We start from the raw sequence: 18,056 nt of genomic DNA, 5'->3' as shown, positions 1-18,056 counted from the left end.
CTGAACGAAACCATTGTTGTTTGCGTTTGCTATGATTCTATCAAGTTTCAAGTGTAGTTTTTTTTTTTTTTCCAAAGGTGTGGACAATGTTGTATGTTGTTACCACTTACCAGTTCAGATTTTTCAATTGTTTGCTATTATATTTTTATTTTATGCTCCTACAGGTGCATATTTTTGGTTGCAATGACACCTAAACTTGTGGAGAAATTGTAATATGTTTCTCATTCTTCATCGTGAGTAAAGATGGAAAGAAATAAAGACATGACTAATTAGCACATGATAAAGACATGATTTCTTTACCAAAATCCAGCTCAAGGTTTAAGATTTAAAATCGATATTAGATTCAAGTAGTACTACCATATAGATTTATTTAGGGTTTAAACATTATACCAAAGAAACTTAAAATATAATTAATATTAAATTAACTAAAAGTAGTTAAAAGTTTATCCGGGCGTAGTCCGGTTTCTGCCCTAGTTAAACATAAAAATATTAATATTATATTGGTGAGACACTATATGAATGTCTACCATTGGAGATGCTCTTAAGCCTGAAAGTAACTTTAAACCGAAGTAGAAGAGTTTATTGGATTCTCCCCAAAGTATACACAAGAGAAGAGAGCATATGCGACTAAGTTTAAACATACTACATTGGTAAAAATATTGAATTGATAAACTTTCTTCTGGCATTTTAGTTGAGATTTGGAATTTAGCAGATGTCTTTTGTTGTTTTGTGATTATCTATGTGGTATTGAATTTTGATCAAAGCTACTAGTGCGATATGTGAGTAGATCTAATCTACTTTAATATTTTTTATTTCAACTACATTATTATTTTATTTTTTTGTTCAACTAACTACATTTTTTAAAGTTGTAAAATATTGTAAGAGATTCTCAAAACACCATTACTTTAGCAACAAAATTTAAAATTGTTGGTTTTAGTAACTTTTTATGATAGTAAGAGATTGATATGACATGCCTTCAATTGGTAAATTAATCTGGTCTTTGCTCTTTTGACAAAATACATTTATAGTGGTTTTGTCAAAAAAAATTTGTCTTCCATGAAAGTGCCACGATTGTGAACGACAATACCACTCTCATCACATCGCCTTTTCTGTTTGATGGCTACTAAGCTCTCTCGCCGCCTAGTCTCTACCACAAATAGGATCGGCTCAACACTTTTATGGGTTCTAAGACAAAAAAAAATTTGAGCCTTTAGATTTTTTTTTATTTTTTAGTGTTTTTTTGCTGTAAGAAAAATTTGTATAATATTTTTATTAAAAGTATAATTATTAATACTAAAAGCAATAAATAAAAAAATTTATGGGCCCTTCTAAATTTATTCTTTTATTGTAATGTAATTTTTTAGTACTTTTATAAAATATTTTTAAAAATGGGCCCTTTAATTATTGGAATACGGGATTGGGCCCTGACCGTCGCACCGCCCGCCCTTCGAGCCGGCACTAACCACAAATAAAAGAAGAAAACATGATTTAGAGCTTGAAATTTTCACATTGATTTTAACTTCTCTTTTAAATCTTTTTGCTCGTATTATTCTTTTTTGCTTCACACCTTCTTAAGATTTCTTTCACATCTCAGCTATTTTATTTTCTATTTATTGAAAACTAATAACACAAAAATTATAAAATAACTATGCGTTTGTAATAAATTAATAATTGACACATAATTATTTTCTTAACAATTCGTATACTTTCCGTTAAGAAAGGAATATTTCTTTCTTTCGTCCAAAGTAATACCCATATTTATTTCCTTAGCAATTTTTCTTAATTAGACCCGTTGATACATGTCCATTTCAAAAGTTTATTCATAATCAAAATTTGGTTTATTTGCATGTTCTTCCAGACTAAAATAATTGGCCTACTAAGATTCAAAAAAATTCTCATAAGTCTGATGAGATCAATATTACTTAGAAGACTTAAGATGGAAAATGTAAAATTTATTTAGTACTAAAGTTTAAAGGTAATGCCCTTATAACATTACACCACTTAGATAACATTTCTTAACAATCTAAAACACCAAAAGCTATCCAACTTTTTTTCTGTTCGATTTTGTCTCTTGCAAAAATAAAAGGCGACTTTTAATACATTCAGAATTTCCCATCACATAGTTGCAATCACTTTTGGGCTTTCCCCCTTCCTCTGTAGTAATATTGATATCGTTAAAAACTATGTTTTTGCAAGGCTTGATTTTGCTGCAATTTAGTGTTATAATATTTTCATTTGGCGTCGTTCCATGAAAATCAATGAATTTTACATCGCTAATCGCCACAGCTTCTGAATCCTATTCAAAAAGAAATTTTTAATATTTAAAAGAATTATCAATACTTTCAGAATATTATATTACCAAATCATATACCTTGTTAGATTCGAAACTGCTATGTCCTTTATCAACATAGTGTTGGTCGATTATAATCGGATTCTTTGCATCAATGATGGTAATGTGCTCAAAATATATATGCTTAACATATCCTTCTCCACCCTAACACAAAAAATTTGAAAGAAAGGTTATAACTAATATTATTATCAGTAGAAGTGAAAAAAGTAATACCTGACAAGTTTTGATCCTAGCTCCATTTGTTGTCTTGTTGAAAATGCAATGAGTCACTTGAACGTTTTCAACTTTAGCTACTTGTCCATTAGCTCCCAGACTTCCAATACTGTGTATTTATAGTAAATAATCTAACCGTTCAAAAGTTTATAGAAATAAAGAAAAAATCATTTTTGTTAACTTTTTCTAAATTAGATAAATAATTGGGAGACTCACAAAAATGCCCCTTTTTTAATACCCCTTTTCAAAAATACCCCCTTTGGCTGTCCATTTTTAAAAATACCCCTTTTTATGTACAAAATGACTAAATTACCCTTCTTTTAATAAAAGATATCACAAATATATAAGGAAATATAACAAAATTAGGTCCACAAAATACAAAATATTTTTTGGCGGGAAAAGTGATCCCGCAATTTTTCCCGCCAAAACACTTGTAAAAACTTGTAAAAAACCTTTAAAATACCTTGTAAAATTTTCCCGTAAAACTTTTTCCCGCCAAAAAAATTTTTTTGCGGGAAAAGTGATTCCGCAATTTTTTGGCGGGAAAAATTTTCCCGCCAAGAATTTACAAGGTATTTTAAAGGTTTTTTACAAGGTATTTATAAGGTTTTACAATGTATTTTAAAAGGTTTTACAACGTATTTACAAGGTATTTATAAGATATTATAAGATTTTACAAGCTATTTTATAAGGTTTTTACAAGTTATAAGGTTTTACAAGTTTTTTATAAGGTTTTACAAGTTATAAATACCTTATAAAACCTCATAAGTACCTTGTAAAACCTTTTGAAATACATTGTAAAACCTTACAAAACACTTGTAAATACTCTGTAAAACCTTTAAAATACCTTGTAAATTTTTCCCGCCAAAAATTTTCCCGCCAAAAAAATTTCGCAAAAAAAATTGCGGAATCACTTTTCCCGCAAAAAATTTTTTTTGGCGGGAAAATTTTTTGGCGGGAAAAATTTTTACGGGAAAATTTTACAAGGTTTTTTAAAGGTTTTTACAAGTGTTTTGGCGGGAAAATTGCGGGATCACTTTTCCCGCCAAAAAATATTTTGTATTTTGTGGACCTAATTTTATTTCAAATAAGGGTAAAATGGTCATTAAAAATTAAAAGAGGGCAAACTTAAAAATAGACTCTCAAAGGGGGTATTTTTGAAAAGGGGTATTGAAAAATGGGCATTTTTAACAATTTCTCTAAATAATTTTGGAGTAAGATTAAATGGTTAAGAGTTTTAGGTTGTGTCATAAGAAAAAACAATAACTTTTTTCTATGACATACTATTTTATTTTGAAATTAAGTTATTTTTTTTATGATAAATAATTTAGTAAGATAATATAATTATGGGAGAGGATTTTGGTAAAAAAAAATATGAAGTAGATTTTTGTCAACAAAGTGATTTAGTTAACTATGTTCAATATACTGACTATTTAGTTATTTTTTAATATTTTTTTGGACAAAAGTTTTTTTTATTTAGTTATTTATATTTGATAAAACTAATATCATTCATAACTTTTATTTTAAGAAATTTACATAAATGATCTTTAATTTACTGCACAATCAAAACGTGTAAAAAATAAAAAACGTGTATGTGTGTTGGCATTAATTACGAATACCTTATTCCATGACCAGGCCCACAAACAATCTCTGTGATGTTAATATTCACACATCCTGTGTTTAAAGCTATACAATCATCTCCTGCAATTGGTTTTTTTTCTCGAAACTATTATATTTTGTACCATGATAATTAAAAATTAAGTTTATTAAATCAATTTAACAATGCATGAGTTTTGTACAAATACATACCAGTTCCAATGGTAGATTTCGATATGTCAACATTCGTCGAGGTGGATATATCAATTCCATCAGTGTTAGGACTTGTTTCAGGTGCAAAGAGTTGTATATTCGATATCATAACTATGTTACAACTATCGATTGATATATGATTTCTTGGGCTGTCTTTAGAAGTTATTCCGCTTATCTTGAGGTTATTACAATTGTTAAAATCTAATGACTGCACAGAAAGTAATTTCATAAATTCATATATTCCATAATAATATTAATAAAAAATTAATTAATATATTACTTACTGTAGGTCGATTAACTATTTTTCCCTACAAAAAATAAAATTTTTTATATAAGTTGGTATGATGATGAAAATAAAAATCTATATCGTTAAATAGTATTTATTAAATAATACATATTTATATCTGTTACAGAAAAAAAATCCCAATATTATTTTAGTATATATATATATATATATATATATATATCTTGCACATTAATTACCATATATATTACATGTTAATCGTTACCTCCCAAAAAGATGAACCAAATCCATTGATACTTCCAGAACCAACGACCGTTAGATCATTTACATTCGAAAAAGATATCCACTTTTTAGATTTTTGATCCAAGTTCAACCACAAACTTTCGTCACTAGGTGCAACAATTTCGCCGTCCATCTGAAAAGTTGCTATGTATCAATAAAATATATGTTTAGAGTTATTTCATGCATTTGATTTATTTATTTTCTCTAGTTGATAGTAATTACATTGCAAAAATTCATATTCGATCATTTTATGGTCGTTTCGCTAATTTTATAATTCATAAGAAATTCTCACCTTTTATAGAGTAATTAAATCTATAATTCCCTATGTATCACTTTAAATGATGTTTTAGGAAAAAACTTTTGTTTCATTTTAAGTGATGTTTTCAACTTTTTATGTAAAAGTTAAATTATTTAATTTTTTTGACCAATAATATATTTCTCTATATATTTTTATTGGTTGAAATCATTTTATTCAATGATGTTTTAATGTAAAAAAGTAAATTAAATGAAAATTATGTGTGTTTTTTTAAATTTGTGTGCAGAAACCTTAAACATCAGTTAAAATCATACATAAGGAGTATATAAGATGCATTTACAAGGGTCACTGGCAATCCACTAAGGATTTTGGGTTTAATACTCCCTCCGTTCTTTAATAAGTGATGTTTTAAGCTTCTAATTTTGTTCTTAAATAGATGATGTTTTCAGTTTTCAATGCAAAATTAATTATTTTTATTGGTTTTAACGATTTATATTATGTAGATTGTTTTTTATTGGTTGATTAGATAATAAATGATGTTTTAGTTTAGAAATAAACAAAAATTAAATGATTTCTTAATCGATGTGCATTCTCCTAAAATATCACTTATAAAAGAACGGAGGGAGTACTGTTTTTCAACAACATTTAATTTTATAATTACAAATAAATAAAATTTCACAAATTTAACATTTTAGTGTTTCATGTGTATTTGAGAAAAAAAAACTCAACTCAACTTGTTTCCAATATTCTACCATTTTTTTATTCTAATGGCTATCACCAAAACTATTGACTAGTAATGGATTATATTAATTGCATATGTCGAGATTAACCTATATATAAATAACATTCTTTATTTATTTATCACCTACACATTAGATTATATTTTAATAAAACTCAAATTTTGTGTTTCTCGCTTTATTAAAACATCATCATAAATTATATAAACTAATTAAAAATAGTTATAAAAAAAAATTAAATTGTAAACACATATTTTAAATACAAGGGTTTTTTTTTCCTTAACACTTATTATTTACAAAGTAGAATTCACTAAAATACTAAATTTTGTGGTTTTATTTTATATAAAATATATTATTCAGATACATATAAATCTGAATATAAACACGTATGCAAAAAAAAAAAAAAATTGAGGTGTTATTTATTCAATAGTATTTTATTATTCAATAATTAATTTGTTGAATAAAATATATTATTCAAATACATGTAATGGGAATATAAACATGTATGCCAAAAAAAAAAAACGACAAAATTTTGTAAGAAAATTTACCTGAAACACAGGAGAAGATCCACAAGGACCTTGAAACTGAAGAGGTTGAAGTAAGAAAGTTTGACTTGAGGGTACTAAAATTGTTTTTGTGTCTCCTTCATCTCCACACATAGTTTTCCATGCTTTTATGAAAGCCTTTGTATTCAAATATAATTAAAAATTGTAAATAAAAGTAATTATAAAACAAATAATACAATTATTATATAGAGAAGAAACTAATGAAAGCAATAGATACTGTGTACATATAAAATCTAAAAATATCCCTTGTAAAATGTTATAAAGTACCTTTGAATCATCAGTTTTACCATCTCCTTTAGCACCAAAATCAAGTACATTATAGTTTTCACCACTTACAAAACCAAAATATAGAAAATTTACGAAGAAAACAACATGTAATAAAATTTCCTACAATACCAAAAAAAAAAAAAGGTTACAATTGAAATTTTAATAAGAATTTTGCAAAAGCTTTATATTTGATGTGTACCATTATAAAATGACTATTATTAGGTGAGTCACCTAAGGTGACTAAAAGTAAGATAGTATGTGTGTATGTATGTGTTGTCAATAACATATTTATAAGCAATGATGTGCATGTATGGATACATATAAATCATTGATACAATTTCCCTTTTTGTTTTTCTGCAAAAACGATTGACCATTGACCTCCAAAATGTTAGAATCTTTAATTATTAAATATGGTAGTCCTCCATATGTCACTAAAATGTTACCATTTGATTGGTTAGAAAATTTAAATAAGACAAAATTTCTATTCCACTTTTTTTTTTTTTTTTTTTTTTTTTTTTTTTTTTGTTTGGACAAAGATTTCTATTCCACTTAAGCTCTATATGATAAGCATGCATAATAGATGGAAAAAATGAATGAGATATAGGTGAAATAGAATGAGGTATGAAAAAACAAATTTATCCCCATTAATTCACCATCATAATTACAAAGAATAATTTTCGTTGAAATTTGTTTTTTTTTTAATGGAATGAGTGATTTTTATTATATTCCAATCAACATAAATAATTAGATGTTATTTTTTTTATGAATGCTTCATTCAACCAGATTGTATTCCTTTAACTAGACATCAACATACGTCATTAAAATCCAAGAAATTTTTTATATCTTATTGGATTTAACCAATGGTCTTATACTATTTCTCTAGATAAAAAATCTTTAACTTTATGTTGACAATTAATCTCGTTTTTGGTTAACACTAACAGATTCAAATTGTTGAATAGAGATTGTTGAATAGTATGATAAAATTGAATAATTATTTATCTAATAAAATAGTTAGATATTAATTTGGCCAAAAGGACTAAATAAATTAAAAATTTATTAAGATTTTCGTCTTATGTTTTTTAGTTTCAAAATTTTTTGTTCACATGTTTCAGATTTTTCTATAATGTTCAAATTTCATCACAGTTAATTAATTAAATATGTATATATTTTATATAGTTAAAATTACATTGGTATTTTCGAATTGAAGGATAAATATTAGAGAATTTAAAATTTAGGGATGTAATCCAAGATCCAATTCGAGATTTTTGTCCCGATAATTCAAATCGTTGAAGAGTCCATATCCGAATGAGGACAAGAAAATCTATTGATTTCAATGTATCTTAATTTTAAGGTTTTGATATCCGTATTCATATGAGTTAAGAAGTATATATACATATCTAATACTATTAAATAATATTTACTGATTTATATAAAATTAATTATTTGTTTTTAATATATTATATTTTATTTCATATATAAAAAACTGTTATGACATATTATTTATTAATTTTTAGTTTTTATGGACAAATATTTGGATATATGTGGATATTTTGATGTTTTGGACAGATATCCAAAATCATGATATGTAGAAGGTATGGATACCTTGATAGTTGAAATTCATATCCAAATCTGAATACTTTAATATTTCAGGATAGCCACATCCACACACCATGGGTTTTTTCTTTTTTGAGAGAAAACTTTTTTACAGATATAAAAAATATAAATTCTTTTTTTTTTGTCGTCTTATTATAAAATCAATGAAGAAGTGTGCAAAACAGAGAGAAATAAAAACAGAGCAACTTAATAAGAAAAAACAGAGCAAGAGAAAATCAATCAACGTCGACCTCGCCGCTCGTCCTCAATCCGGTTGTGGAGCCAAGCCGGACCACCACGTGCTAAGTAAGATGTAAACCGTCTATTCATGCGCATTTTAGCTCGATACGCACATCTGATGTATATTGCAAATTTCCACAAATCATTAATTACAACCATGTTATTAAAAAATTATGTGTGTAATATTTGACTTGCAAACGTATTTCTCTAAAACAGTTCATGTGGTGATTTATCTTATGTTATGATTGAGACCTCTATCATGCAAATCGATTAAAGATAAGGAGAACGAATTCATTGCAAGTTCTTATTAATTTGGATAAATTAGTAACATCATATGTAAGCTAAACTAAAGTAAATGAAAAGCAAACAAACGTTATTCAGATTATATCGTTAATTATTAGTATTCATGAGTATATCGAACTAATTTAATATATAAAATTATTTTATTTGATCATGCATAAAAAAACAGTTGATCATATATTCTTACATAAGATTATTAGTTATATAAAATAATAACTATTTCTCATATTTTCTATGAAAATCGATCCTATGTTTTGAAACAACCATTGGCCTCGTTAGCATTGATAGACTTTCCATACACGTTACTGCATTCAACAACTGGCTTATTTCCATCGACCGTAGCAATATCGATTTTATCAAGAACAATGTCTTTGCAATATGTGACTTTGCTGCAATCTATCTTTATAATCTCATCGACTTGTGACGTTCCACGAATATCGGTGAATGTCACGTTACTAATTGCCACTGCTGATTCCTAAACACAAAATATACAAATTTGTTTGCAATTTAGCTTTGCTTTAAAATTTTATTATTTTTATTTAATAGAATTAAGATGATTTACCTCCACGTCTAGGCGACCCTTATCGACATAGTTTTGGTCGATTATAATTGGATTTTTGGTTTCTCTGAACGTAAGGCCTTGAAAAAGTATATTTTTTGCGTATCCCTTTCCATTCTAAACAAAAATATATATCACGAAAAGAAAGTATATCAATATTGTCCCAATATATTTAGTTTTAGTATAAAATTTTTAATTAAAAAATCATTACCGGCCATGTCTTAATCCTAGCTCCATTATCCGTCCTAAAGAAAGTGCAATTAGTCACTTGGACATTCTCAACTATAGATTCTTCTCCATCTCTTCCTAGACTTCCCACACTGAAATTTAATTATATAGATAAAGATTTCTTTATTATATAAAGAATATAAAAAAATAGTATATGTAAAATGGTATTGATCAATCATCACACATATATACCTTATTCCATGGCCAGGTCCACAATTCATCCTTGTGATATTGATATTCATACTTCCGTTGTTTATAGCTACACAATCATCGCCTAGAATATTTTTTAGAAAATTAAAATTCAAATAATCATCATACCATTTCAGAGTACTTTTTAATTAATGAGTGTGCAAGAGAGATATCTAGCTATGTACCAGTTCCAATAATTGTGTCGTATATATCGACATCACTTGATCGTGAGATATCAATTCCATCAGTGTTAGGACTATCGTGGGGTGCTACGAGTTTTATCTTCGTAATTTTAACTCTTTTGCATTCGCTAATCGATATATGGTTTCTTGGACTGTTGAATGAGGTTATTCCACTTATCTTGAGATCATTGCAACTTTTAAAATGCAATTGCTGTAATAAAATGGGAAATAATAATTCATCATGAACATTCCAATATATTGACGACGATCAATGTGTGTATATATAAATGAACTATTTTCATTTTAGAATTGAGAATAAATTTTGTGAGAAAAGATAAACTCACAGTAGGCCGTTTAGAAGGTGACATTCTTGGCTGGATATGTTGAATATGAAAAAAAATATATATATTAGATTCCCATTTTGTATATATATATATATATATACATATATATATATATAATTAATAAATTCTATCTCTTTTGTATATATAAAGTTTTTTACCTTCCAAAAAGACGAACCACGTCCATGAATTGTTCCCGAACCAGTGACTGTTAAACCGATTATTTCCTTAAAACTAACCCATCTAAATAGCTTATTTTCCGACCAAGCTGCTTTGTTGATAGGCGCAACAATCTTTCCGTCAAACTGCATAAATGAATACATATACCTTTTATGTTCAGAAATAAAAACTAATCGGGTAAAATCGTAAATAGGTTTATAAAAAATATCAATAAATTACCTTAACTTGTACGGAAGGAGATTTACAAGGGCCTTGGAACATAAGAGGTTGTAGTAAGAATGTTTTGTTTGAAGGAATAAGGAATGTTTTTGAATTCCCACCACTACCACACATAGCTTTCCATGCTGTCACAAAAGCCTATTTATTTTATCAAAAAATCAAATGTATAAGAATTCTTAACTCAAAAAACTAAAATTTTGTGACAACGATTATGATTACGTTGTAGGAAAATGAATAAAAAACTAGTAATAGTTACGTATACTCAAATGTATGATATCATACGAAACTAGTTTCGTTTGAAAACTTACAAAATTCAGATATTTTTATAGAGTAAAACAAGATAATATTTTCCAATATAATACCTTCGAATCATCGGTAATACCGTTTCCCTTGGCACCAAATTTAAGCACATCATAGATTTGGCCGTTTACAAGAACAGAATGCAGTAAAGTCAAGAAGAATACACCACGTAGTATGATTTCCTACAACATCCAAAATCAATGTTAGAAAGAAAGAAAACATACTAATTTTTATTAAAACTTTACTAAACCTCATATGTACCATTGTGTGATGATGATCATATGTAATGTAGTGTATATGCATGTGATGTTGCTCACTTAAATATACACATACAAAATCATGGGTATATCTTTTAAAAACAGGTTCGTGGATATAGTTTTAAACTTTACATATTTTATGCCTAAATTCATTAGTTAATATTATGGATATTCTTTTTCATATAAGTGATATTATCTCTCTTTTATATAAGATTAGAAATAAATCATAATATAAACTAGATAAAATAGAATTAAAAGAAATTGTAAACAAATACAAGTTAAAAGAGAAATAAAAATACGTGAAATAAGTGGAAATAAATAAAATGCAATTTGTGAAACACAAAAATAGGATTAAATTTGGGTGCATATTGTGATCTCATTGGATTATTAACTTATATTTTAACAAATACGAGCCATTGACATCCCTCTCCTACCAAAAAAAAACAGTCATTGACATTCAAAACTAATGTTTTTCTAATTATTTGGTAGTGAATTTGAAATATATAGACAGTAATTTAAATTAAAAAATCTGATATCATGAATTTAGTAATAATGTATTGATGATTATAAGATTGAAAGATTAGTTTGATGTACAATAATTTTTTGAAATTATCCACTTTTTGAAGTTATCCACTAGATGTTGTCTGCTTGATCTTTTTCATTCACTTTTTGTTTTCTAAATTTAAATTAGATTATAAAAAATCCACAATAAAACTAAAACTTGGAAAACAATAACAAATAAGTTAATCAACATATAGCATTACAATGGTAGTCCGTAACTTTCTAGTGGAGAAGAATGGTAGAGTTTTGACTCAAACGCAAAGAAATAACAAGTAAAAGCAAAGTACAAGAATCTTGTTGAAAAAATGTCTTTAGTATCCGCCTCTGTGGCTTTCCCATTATGGTTCGATTTCGAATAGTTGTGGTATGATGCGTTATAGAGGTTGGCTTGTACCCATCGCCGGCTCTGGTCGGATCTCTCCCTCCCTTAATTTTCTTCGTCATTCCCAAATGACAAAGCCAACCTAGTTGATGCTTGCGGTCGTTACAAATATATCAATTTAATCGATCCAAAATATTTAGAAAAAGCCACTAGTTCTCCCGGGAAAAGACTTCTAACTTAACCATAAGGTCGTAGCTTAATTCAAGCATCATAAGAGATGTTTTTTTAATCTTTTTTTTCTTTAAAAGACAAATCGGCCCCAAAAAACAAATTCTGCTTGTAGCCACCGAAATCTCCGGGAAGGCTCTGGATCCGACTTGCAAATCTTGGAGCCACTTCACGGTGGTGAGGCAAGTCGCTCGCTCCCTCATTTGTTTCTTCAATAATGATCACCAGCTCGTCGCGTCTCTATTAACAAGAACATCAGAAATCGTTTCAGTTCCATTCGACACCCAGGTGACCAGGGCCGGCCCAAACTATTTGAGTGCCTAAAGCAAAAATTTTTTTGTAACTCTCTCCACGACAAGAAGAAGCAGCTAGTTTTCTGATTTAAGCTCTTAACTACGTGATTTTATTTGTTTGAAAAAAATAAAGTGTACTAGAAGATGGGATCATGATCATTTCCATTCGGAAAATTCACAATGTTACAATTAAAAAAAAAAGATATATTAATTAGTTTGTTATAATTTTGACCAACAAATTAAAATAAAATTGTCAGTTAGTTAAACTTAGAATCCTATCTGAGAAAAAATATTTAACAAAAATTAAAAAAGGATAAAGAAAGTTTCGGAGTTAATTAGGGCTTCCTTTTGCTTACATGACACCGTCGCAAGTCATTAAGCTCTCTGCTTCATAAGTTTCGTCTGATCTGTTCTAGAGAAAAAATCTTACGATGTCAGAAGACAAGATGAGTAAATTGTCAGACGATTTGCTTGTGCAGATTCTATTGCTTGTCTCCACAAAAGATGCAGTGGCCACCACGGTTTTGTCAAAACGCTGGCGTTTTATATGGACAATGATGCCTAGACTTGAGTACAAAGAAATTAAAGAAATGATGATGATAAAAGCAAAAAGAGTGTTTGGTGGTTTCTTGACCAGTCATTGCAACTCCACAAGGCACCTGTGTTAGACAGCTTGTGTATCAAACTCGGTCCACAATGTCCTGTTAATGTTGATGTCGGAAAATGGGTTGCAAAGGCGGTTGATCGTTTTGTGCGTAAGCTAAAGTTTAAGCTTCTCTGGTCCGCAGATCTAATCAGCTTACCTAAGAGCCTTTATACATGCAAAATGCTAGTGAAACTGAATCTCTCCCACAAGGTTCTAATAGATTTTCCTTCTTCTCCCACGCCTCCCATCCCTTAAAAAGCTCAACCTTATCAATGTGGTCTATACAGACGATGCTTCTCTCATTAGGTTCTTATCAAGCTGCTCTGTTCTTGAGGAACTAGAGTCAAACGAGAAAGGAATGAAAATATCAAGTATTTCTATGTGATAGTGCCTTCTTTACGGGACTTATGGTGTCATGATTATAATCGCAAATATGTAGGAAACCCTGTCAGGTTCTTGGTTATAGATACTCTGGCATTGGAGTACATTCACATCTTCCATTTCATACCTATGCTGATGACAAGTTGCCAAGATCTCTTTCGTCGGTCTTGTTTCTCGAGTTTTTTTTGGCTGATGAAATGGAAGCTTTCTCTCTATATCTCTCATTGCTTGTGATCACATTTACTAATAATGTTATTTTTTCTATCACATAGCTTGTGCGTTATAGCACTATCAACTTCTCTCGACTTACAGAGTTAGTAATCTGTCCAGATAAATCAGACTGGTTGGAACCACTCCTACTTTTACTTGGAAATTCTCCAAAACTAAAAAAGCTTTTGGTTGATTATGTAGGTATCTTCCTCCTCTTTTGTTAACAACTAATTAAAATCGCTTCATATATAGCCTTCGTTGCTTCCAGGGACCAACCGAAACCCCCGAGGATCTCCCACTTGCATGGAACGAACCGAGTTCAGTTCCTGGTTGCTTGTCTTATCTTTGAGTGGGAGAAATATGGAGGAAGAGCAGAAGAGAAAGAATTCGTTACGTATATCCTAGCTAAGTTAGGTGTTTAAAAGGAGCAACAATCTCCCTAAGGTCTGCATTCAATCTTGAAGAGAAACAAAAGGTAATGGAGGAATTAGAATCTATTCCTAGAGTTTCTAAGTCATCTCAGCTTCTTCTCAAGTGAAAATTTGTATTGTTTCTCTTTGTTATTACCATTTTGCCACATACATCAAGTCTCTACATTCGAGTTTATCTACTTTTTGCAACTTGCTACTCTCTGAAAGTGATTGAGATGTCTCACATATAAGCACACATCAAATTTCACAAGATGATTCAGGAATAAGCGTAAATGAGTTTTGAAAAAGGCTCTTCAGATGCCTAGTTCTAAGTAAAAAAAACTGCATGATAAAAACAGAGGATGTGCCAATATGATTGTTCTGATTGGATTATTACCTTGGCCTCTTTCCATTCACCTTTCAAAGCAGCTTGATACAGAGGAACACAGAAGCAGCTTGAAACAGAGGAACACAGAGATCCAAGTATTCATCTCTCCCAGGGGTGAGAATTTGACCGTGTGATGATGTGTTTGATCCTGCAATATCCACTTTCACAGCTTCACAAGGTCGATTTCCCAATGTCCAGATTGTTCATCGGTGTAAATTGAGTTGAATCACATGGTCGTTCAGCTTCTTAAGGAGGATTGCTTCTGTCCAAATAGTTCATTTCCAATGGCCGAGGTCAGTGAGGTTCTCCAAATTTGGCTCCAGATGATCTTGGAGCTGTTATTACATCAACAGTTGGAAGTTAAGAAAAAACAAAAAAGAGATTAGGAGTCAAGAAACTCATCAATTTGTAATCACAAGTTTCGAATTAGCCAAGTTAGGGCATAGCAATCCATTGAGTGTGACAGAGCTAAAGAGAAAACATGGGAAGTTTACACTCATTGGTTACCTTCGAGAACCGTCCCTAGTGCAGCCAAGAGGGAGCTTGAGGGAGTGGGATGCTCGTTACAAATTATGATATACAGAAACTGTAACAAATTAAGGATCAAATACCATACATATTCTACAACTTTAGGATATGGTATTGGTAGGTGTTGAAACGTAGCTGACATTTTCTATGAGAATATGTTAAATTAAAAAAAAAAAAAACATAGTAAGGCCCTAGAAAAAGTTGATACAATTGAGTATGCAAGACTCAAAGGTTCGCAAAATACAAAAAAGGAAACAGATAACATGTAACAAGCACTTGGCTAAATTAAGAATCCAAGTGGGAGAGATGGATTACGCAGCTCAAAAAACAGTCCTTGAACTCAAATATGACATCGTAAAGAAATCGGATGCCGGGAAAAAAGGATTCAAGGATCGTATGGAGATGCAAATATTAGACTATGTTCCTCACTAAGTTACTTTAAATGGCAAGAATTACGAACCCACAAAACATGAGTCTCCAATACAACTTCTCCTGACAAGGTATAGTTATTCTTCCTAGAATCAAGTTACCTCTCGTGCACATGAGGCAAGACGTATATGTCAAGTAATAGAGTCAAACAATTGTCTAGTAACAATTTTATTCCATTAATCTTCCAATATTGAACAAAAACACTATGAAATTACAAAGGAACAGAACATCTGCAATATCAGTCAGTCTATTCCCCAAATTAATTCAGATATGCAAAAGCTAAAACAAACACTATAGAAAATTACAAACATTACAACTTACAATGACAAACCGCAAAAACCGCTTCTTTTTATCTTCTTCTTCATCATCCGATCCATTAACGATTAAATATCAAAGTTCTCCATCTGAATGCTGCTCTTTAAAGGCACATAATCACCAAGATACCCACCAAGATGATCGTGCAACGCGGATTTATCAATCGGCTGATGATGAAAACTCTTACAAACATAGTAAAACACACTCTGCACAAGCAACCCCACTAGATTCACAATCACTAGAATCCCAACCAAGAAACCACCAACAACAATCTTCGTAAACAACCCGAAATCATCACCTCCATGAACCACAACACCACCGAAAACACCAGCAGTGATTCCACAAAGAGCAAGATACATAAAAACCATCGAACACGCCATATTAGTTCTCCCTTTAAGCAACTCATAACTCTTCTTCATCGCGGCAATCCCGTAAATCGGTTCAAGAACAGAGACAACACTAGCTAAATGCCACCAAGCAGTCATATAAACATGAACACCCAAAAACAGAACAAAGATCACAACCATCGAGAAAACAGCGAGAATCACGCTTTGTAAATCGATAGCTACGATCAAAACAACAAGAAACAACAAGAAAACAGAGTTGTACACAAGCATCATTAAAGAAACCCAAAGGAAGGTAATGAACAAACGCTTCAAAACTAGAGGAATCGCTGACATTGTGGAAGAGAAAGAAACTGGCTTTCCCGTGTAAAGCGAAGCGACGGTGAAGACGACGGCGGCTGTGGAGAGAAGAGAGAAGGCGAAGAGGAAGATAACATAGATGAATTGATAAACAAGAAGAAGGGTCCATTCGTGATTGGTTTTAGATTGATCTGAAGGAGGAGTTGAATCAAGCTGAGCTAAGATTGGTTGGGTAAAGAGAGAATGAGCGAGGATTGCGAAGGAAAGAGGGAAAATTAGGGTTAGGGTTATGAGGTAAAAGGTTTTTGGGGAAAATTTGGGGATTGTTGTGGATTCACGTAGTATACCTTGAATGTTGAGAAATTGAAGCTCTTCTGCAGCGAGATCCATGGCTGAGATTAGGGTTTGTGGAGAGATTGAGGAAGAATGTCAAAGGAGGTGACTTTTTTTGAAGATCTGATGGAATTTTTTTCAGAGAGATCTCAACAGAGAGAGAGAAAGGACAAGGAAGAAGGTCACGAAAGAGGACAAGAAGAAGGTCACTTCATGGTTAAGAAAATTCCTCTTTCTTGGAAACAAAAAAAATGCTAAATTTAGAATCAAAGACACGACGAAAAAGAAAAACAGGGTCAAAAAATTATTTTTTAAAAAAATTAATACATACAAATCGATTGTTTTTTTTTTGTCAATTCAATGATTAGATTAGTACTCTAATTTAGAGGGAAATAGTTAAAAAAATATTCATAAGACAATAATTTAGGTAGAAGCCCCTTTGATCTATTGGTTGACTAAGCATCTATATTAACATTTTTACAGTACTTTTTTGCTTTAATTCTTTTGGATCCGGGTTTGACCCGGTTTAATTCTGTTCGGATCTAGAATAAGAGATTTAAGGGATGTTGTCTTAATTTCAAACTAATAAATGAAGCCATGTTGTCTTTAATTCTTCTACTTATTTTTACCAAAATCAATTCAAATAACATCTCTCATACCTTAAGTATATTTTCGCCAAATGCAATCTCCGTCGTTCCTTTATTTTCGCCAAGGCAATCTGCATTAAAGTTATTTACAGTATCTGTCAATTTAAATTCCTTCCAAATATGTTTTGATGCTCTACTAAGCTATTATTTCGCACTTGACATATTCATAAACTATTTCCATAATCAAATATCGAAATGATGCTAATAATACCTAATTGATTCTACTAATATTTACACAATCAAAACAAATAACTGCTCACAGACCATATCATGTCTATTTAAATTACTTCCAAATATGTATTTCCCTCTACTAATTGAATTTATGTTTCCCGCCTATCCTCTGTTCATATCATTCCAGAGTATCTTTACATTATCTTCTCCTTCCCAAATATTTCTGATGTCACATCCT

At 30.2% G+C, this 18,056-nt stretch overlaps 4 protein-coding genes across 4 annotated transcripts; 1 reads left to right on the top strand and 3 right to left on the bottom strand.

Annotated features, from left to right (window-relative positions):
* Positions 1-1,969: 1,969 nt before the first annotated feature.
* On the bottom strand, positions 1,970-6,811 carry LOC9301397 (probable polygalacturonase At3g15720; the record flags this gene model as incomplete). Its single annotated transcript, XM_002863496.2, has 9 exons — positions 1,970-1,983; positions 2,101-2,296; positions 2,372-2,494; positions 2,564-2,672; positions 4,183-4,264; positions 4,373-4,580; positions 4,882-5,031; positions 6,440-6,574; positions 6,725-6,811. Coding segments are annotated over 9 exons (1,104 nt in total), but the record flags the coding sequence as incomplete, so codon positions are not given.
* A 2,259-nt stretch (positions 6,812-9,070) lies between these two features.
* On the bottom strand, positions 9,071-10,893 carry LOC9301396 (probable polygalacturonase At3g15720). The gene is made up of 8 exons (XM_021015661.1): positions 10,756-10,893; positions 10,518-10,661; positions 10,360-10,389; positions 10,019-10,226; positions 9,837-9,918; positions 9,628-9,736; positions 9,420-9,533; positions 9,071-9,332 (listed from the first exon to the last, which is right to left on the bottom strand). Exons 1-8 carry the CDS (start codon positions 10,867-10,869, stop codon positions 9,105-9,107), a joined length of 1,029 nt encoding a protein of 342 aa, XP_020871320.1. The 5' UTR covers positions 10,870-10,893; the 3' UTR covers positions 9,071-9,104.
* A 2,085-nt stretch (positions 10,894-12,978) lies between these two features.
* Positions 12,979-15,411, top strand: LOC9299617 (putative FBD-associated F-box protein At1g05080). Its single transcript, XM_021015393.1, is given in 9 exon segments — positions 12,979-13,306; positions 13,309-13,601; positions 13,603-13,668; positions 13,815-13,861; positions 13,864-13,946; positions 14,016-14,150; positions 14,222-14,292; positions 14,294-14,361; positions 14,364-15,411. Coding segments are annotated over 9 exon segments (1,050 nt in total). The 5' UTR covers positions 12,979-13,147; the 3' UTR covers positions 14,492-15,411.
* A 441-nt stretch (positions 15,412-15,852) lies between these two features.
* On the bottom strand, positions 15,853-17,238 carry LOC9301395. The gene has a single exon (XM_002863494.2). The coding sequence runs from the start codon at positions 17,055-17,057 to the stop codon at positions 16,092-16,094; it is 966 nt and encodes a 321-aa protein (XP_002863540.1). The 5' UTR covers positions 17,058-17,238; the 3' UTR covers positions 15,853-16,091.
* Positions 17,239-18,056: the final 818 nt, after the last annotated feature.

The sequence above is a fragment of the Arabidopsis lyrata genome (genome assembly GCF_000004255.2).
Source record: "Arabidopsis lyrata subsp. lyrata unplaced genomic scaffold ARALYscaffold_8, whole genome shotgun sequence".
Lineage (NCBI taxonomy): Eukaryota > Viridiplantae > Streptophyta > Magnoliopsida > Brassicales > Brassicaceae > Arabidopsis > Arabidopsis lyrata.
Note: the sequence above shows the minus strand (reverse complement) of the source record. Positions and strands in the feature narration are given on the sequence as shown.

What these genes read in the sequence shown, in the direction of transcription:
- LOC9301396 (XM_021015661.1), bottom strand. Translation starts at nt 10,869, where the DNA reads ATGTGTGGTAGTGGTGGGAATTCAAAAACATTCCTTATTCCTTCAAAC. An exon ending in CTCCTTCCGTACAAGTTAAG is followed by an intron (nt 10,662 to 10,755) that starts GTAATTTATTGA and finishes TCATTTATGCAG; the next exon opens with TTTGACGGAAAGATTGTTGC. An exon ending in GGACCTGGCCATGGAATAAG is followed by an intron (nt 9,737 to 9,836) that starts GTATATATGTGT and finishes ATTAAATTTCAG; the next exon opens with TGTGGGAAGTCTAGGAAGAG.
- LOC9301395 (XM_002863494.2), bottom strand. Translation starts at nt 17,057, where the DNA reads ATGGATCTCGCTGCAGAAGAGCTTCAATTTCTCAACATTCAAGGTATA.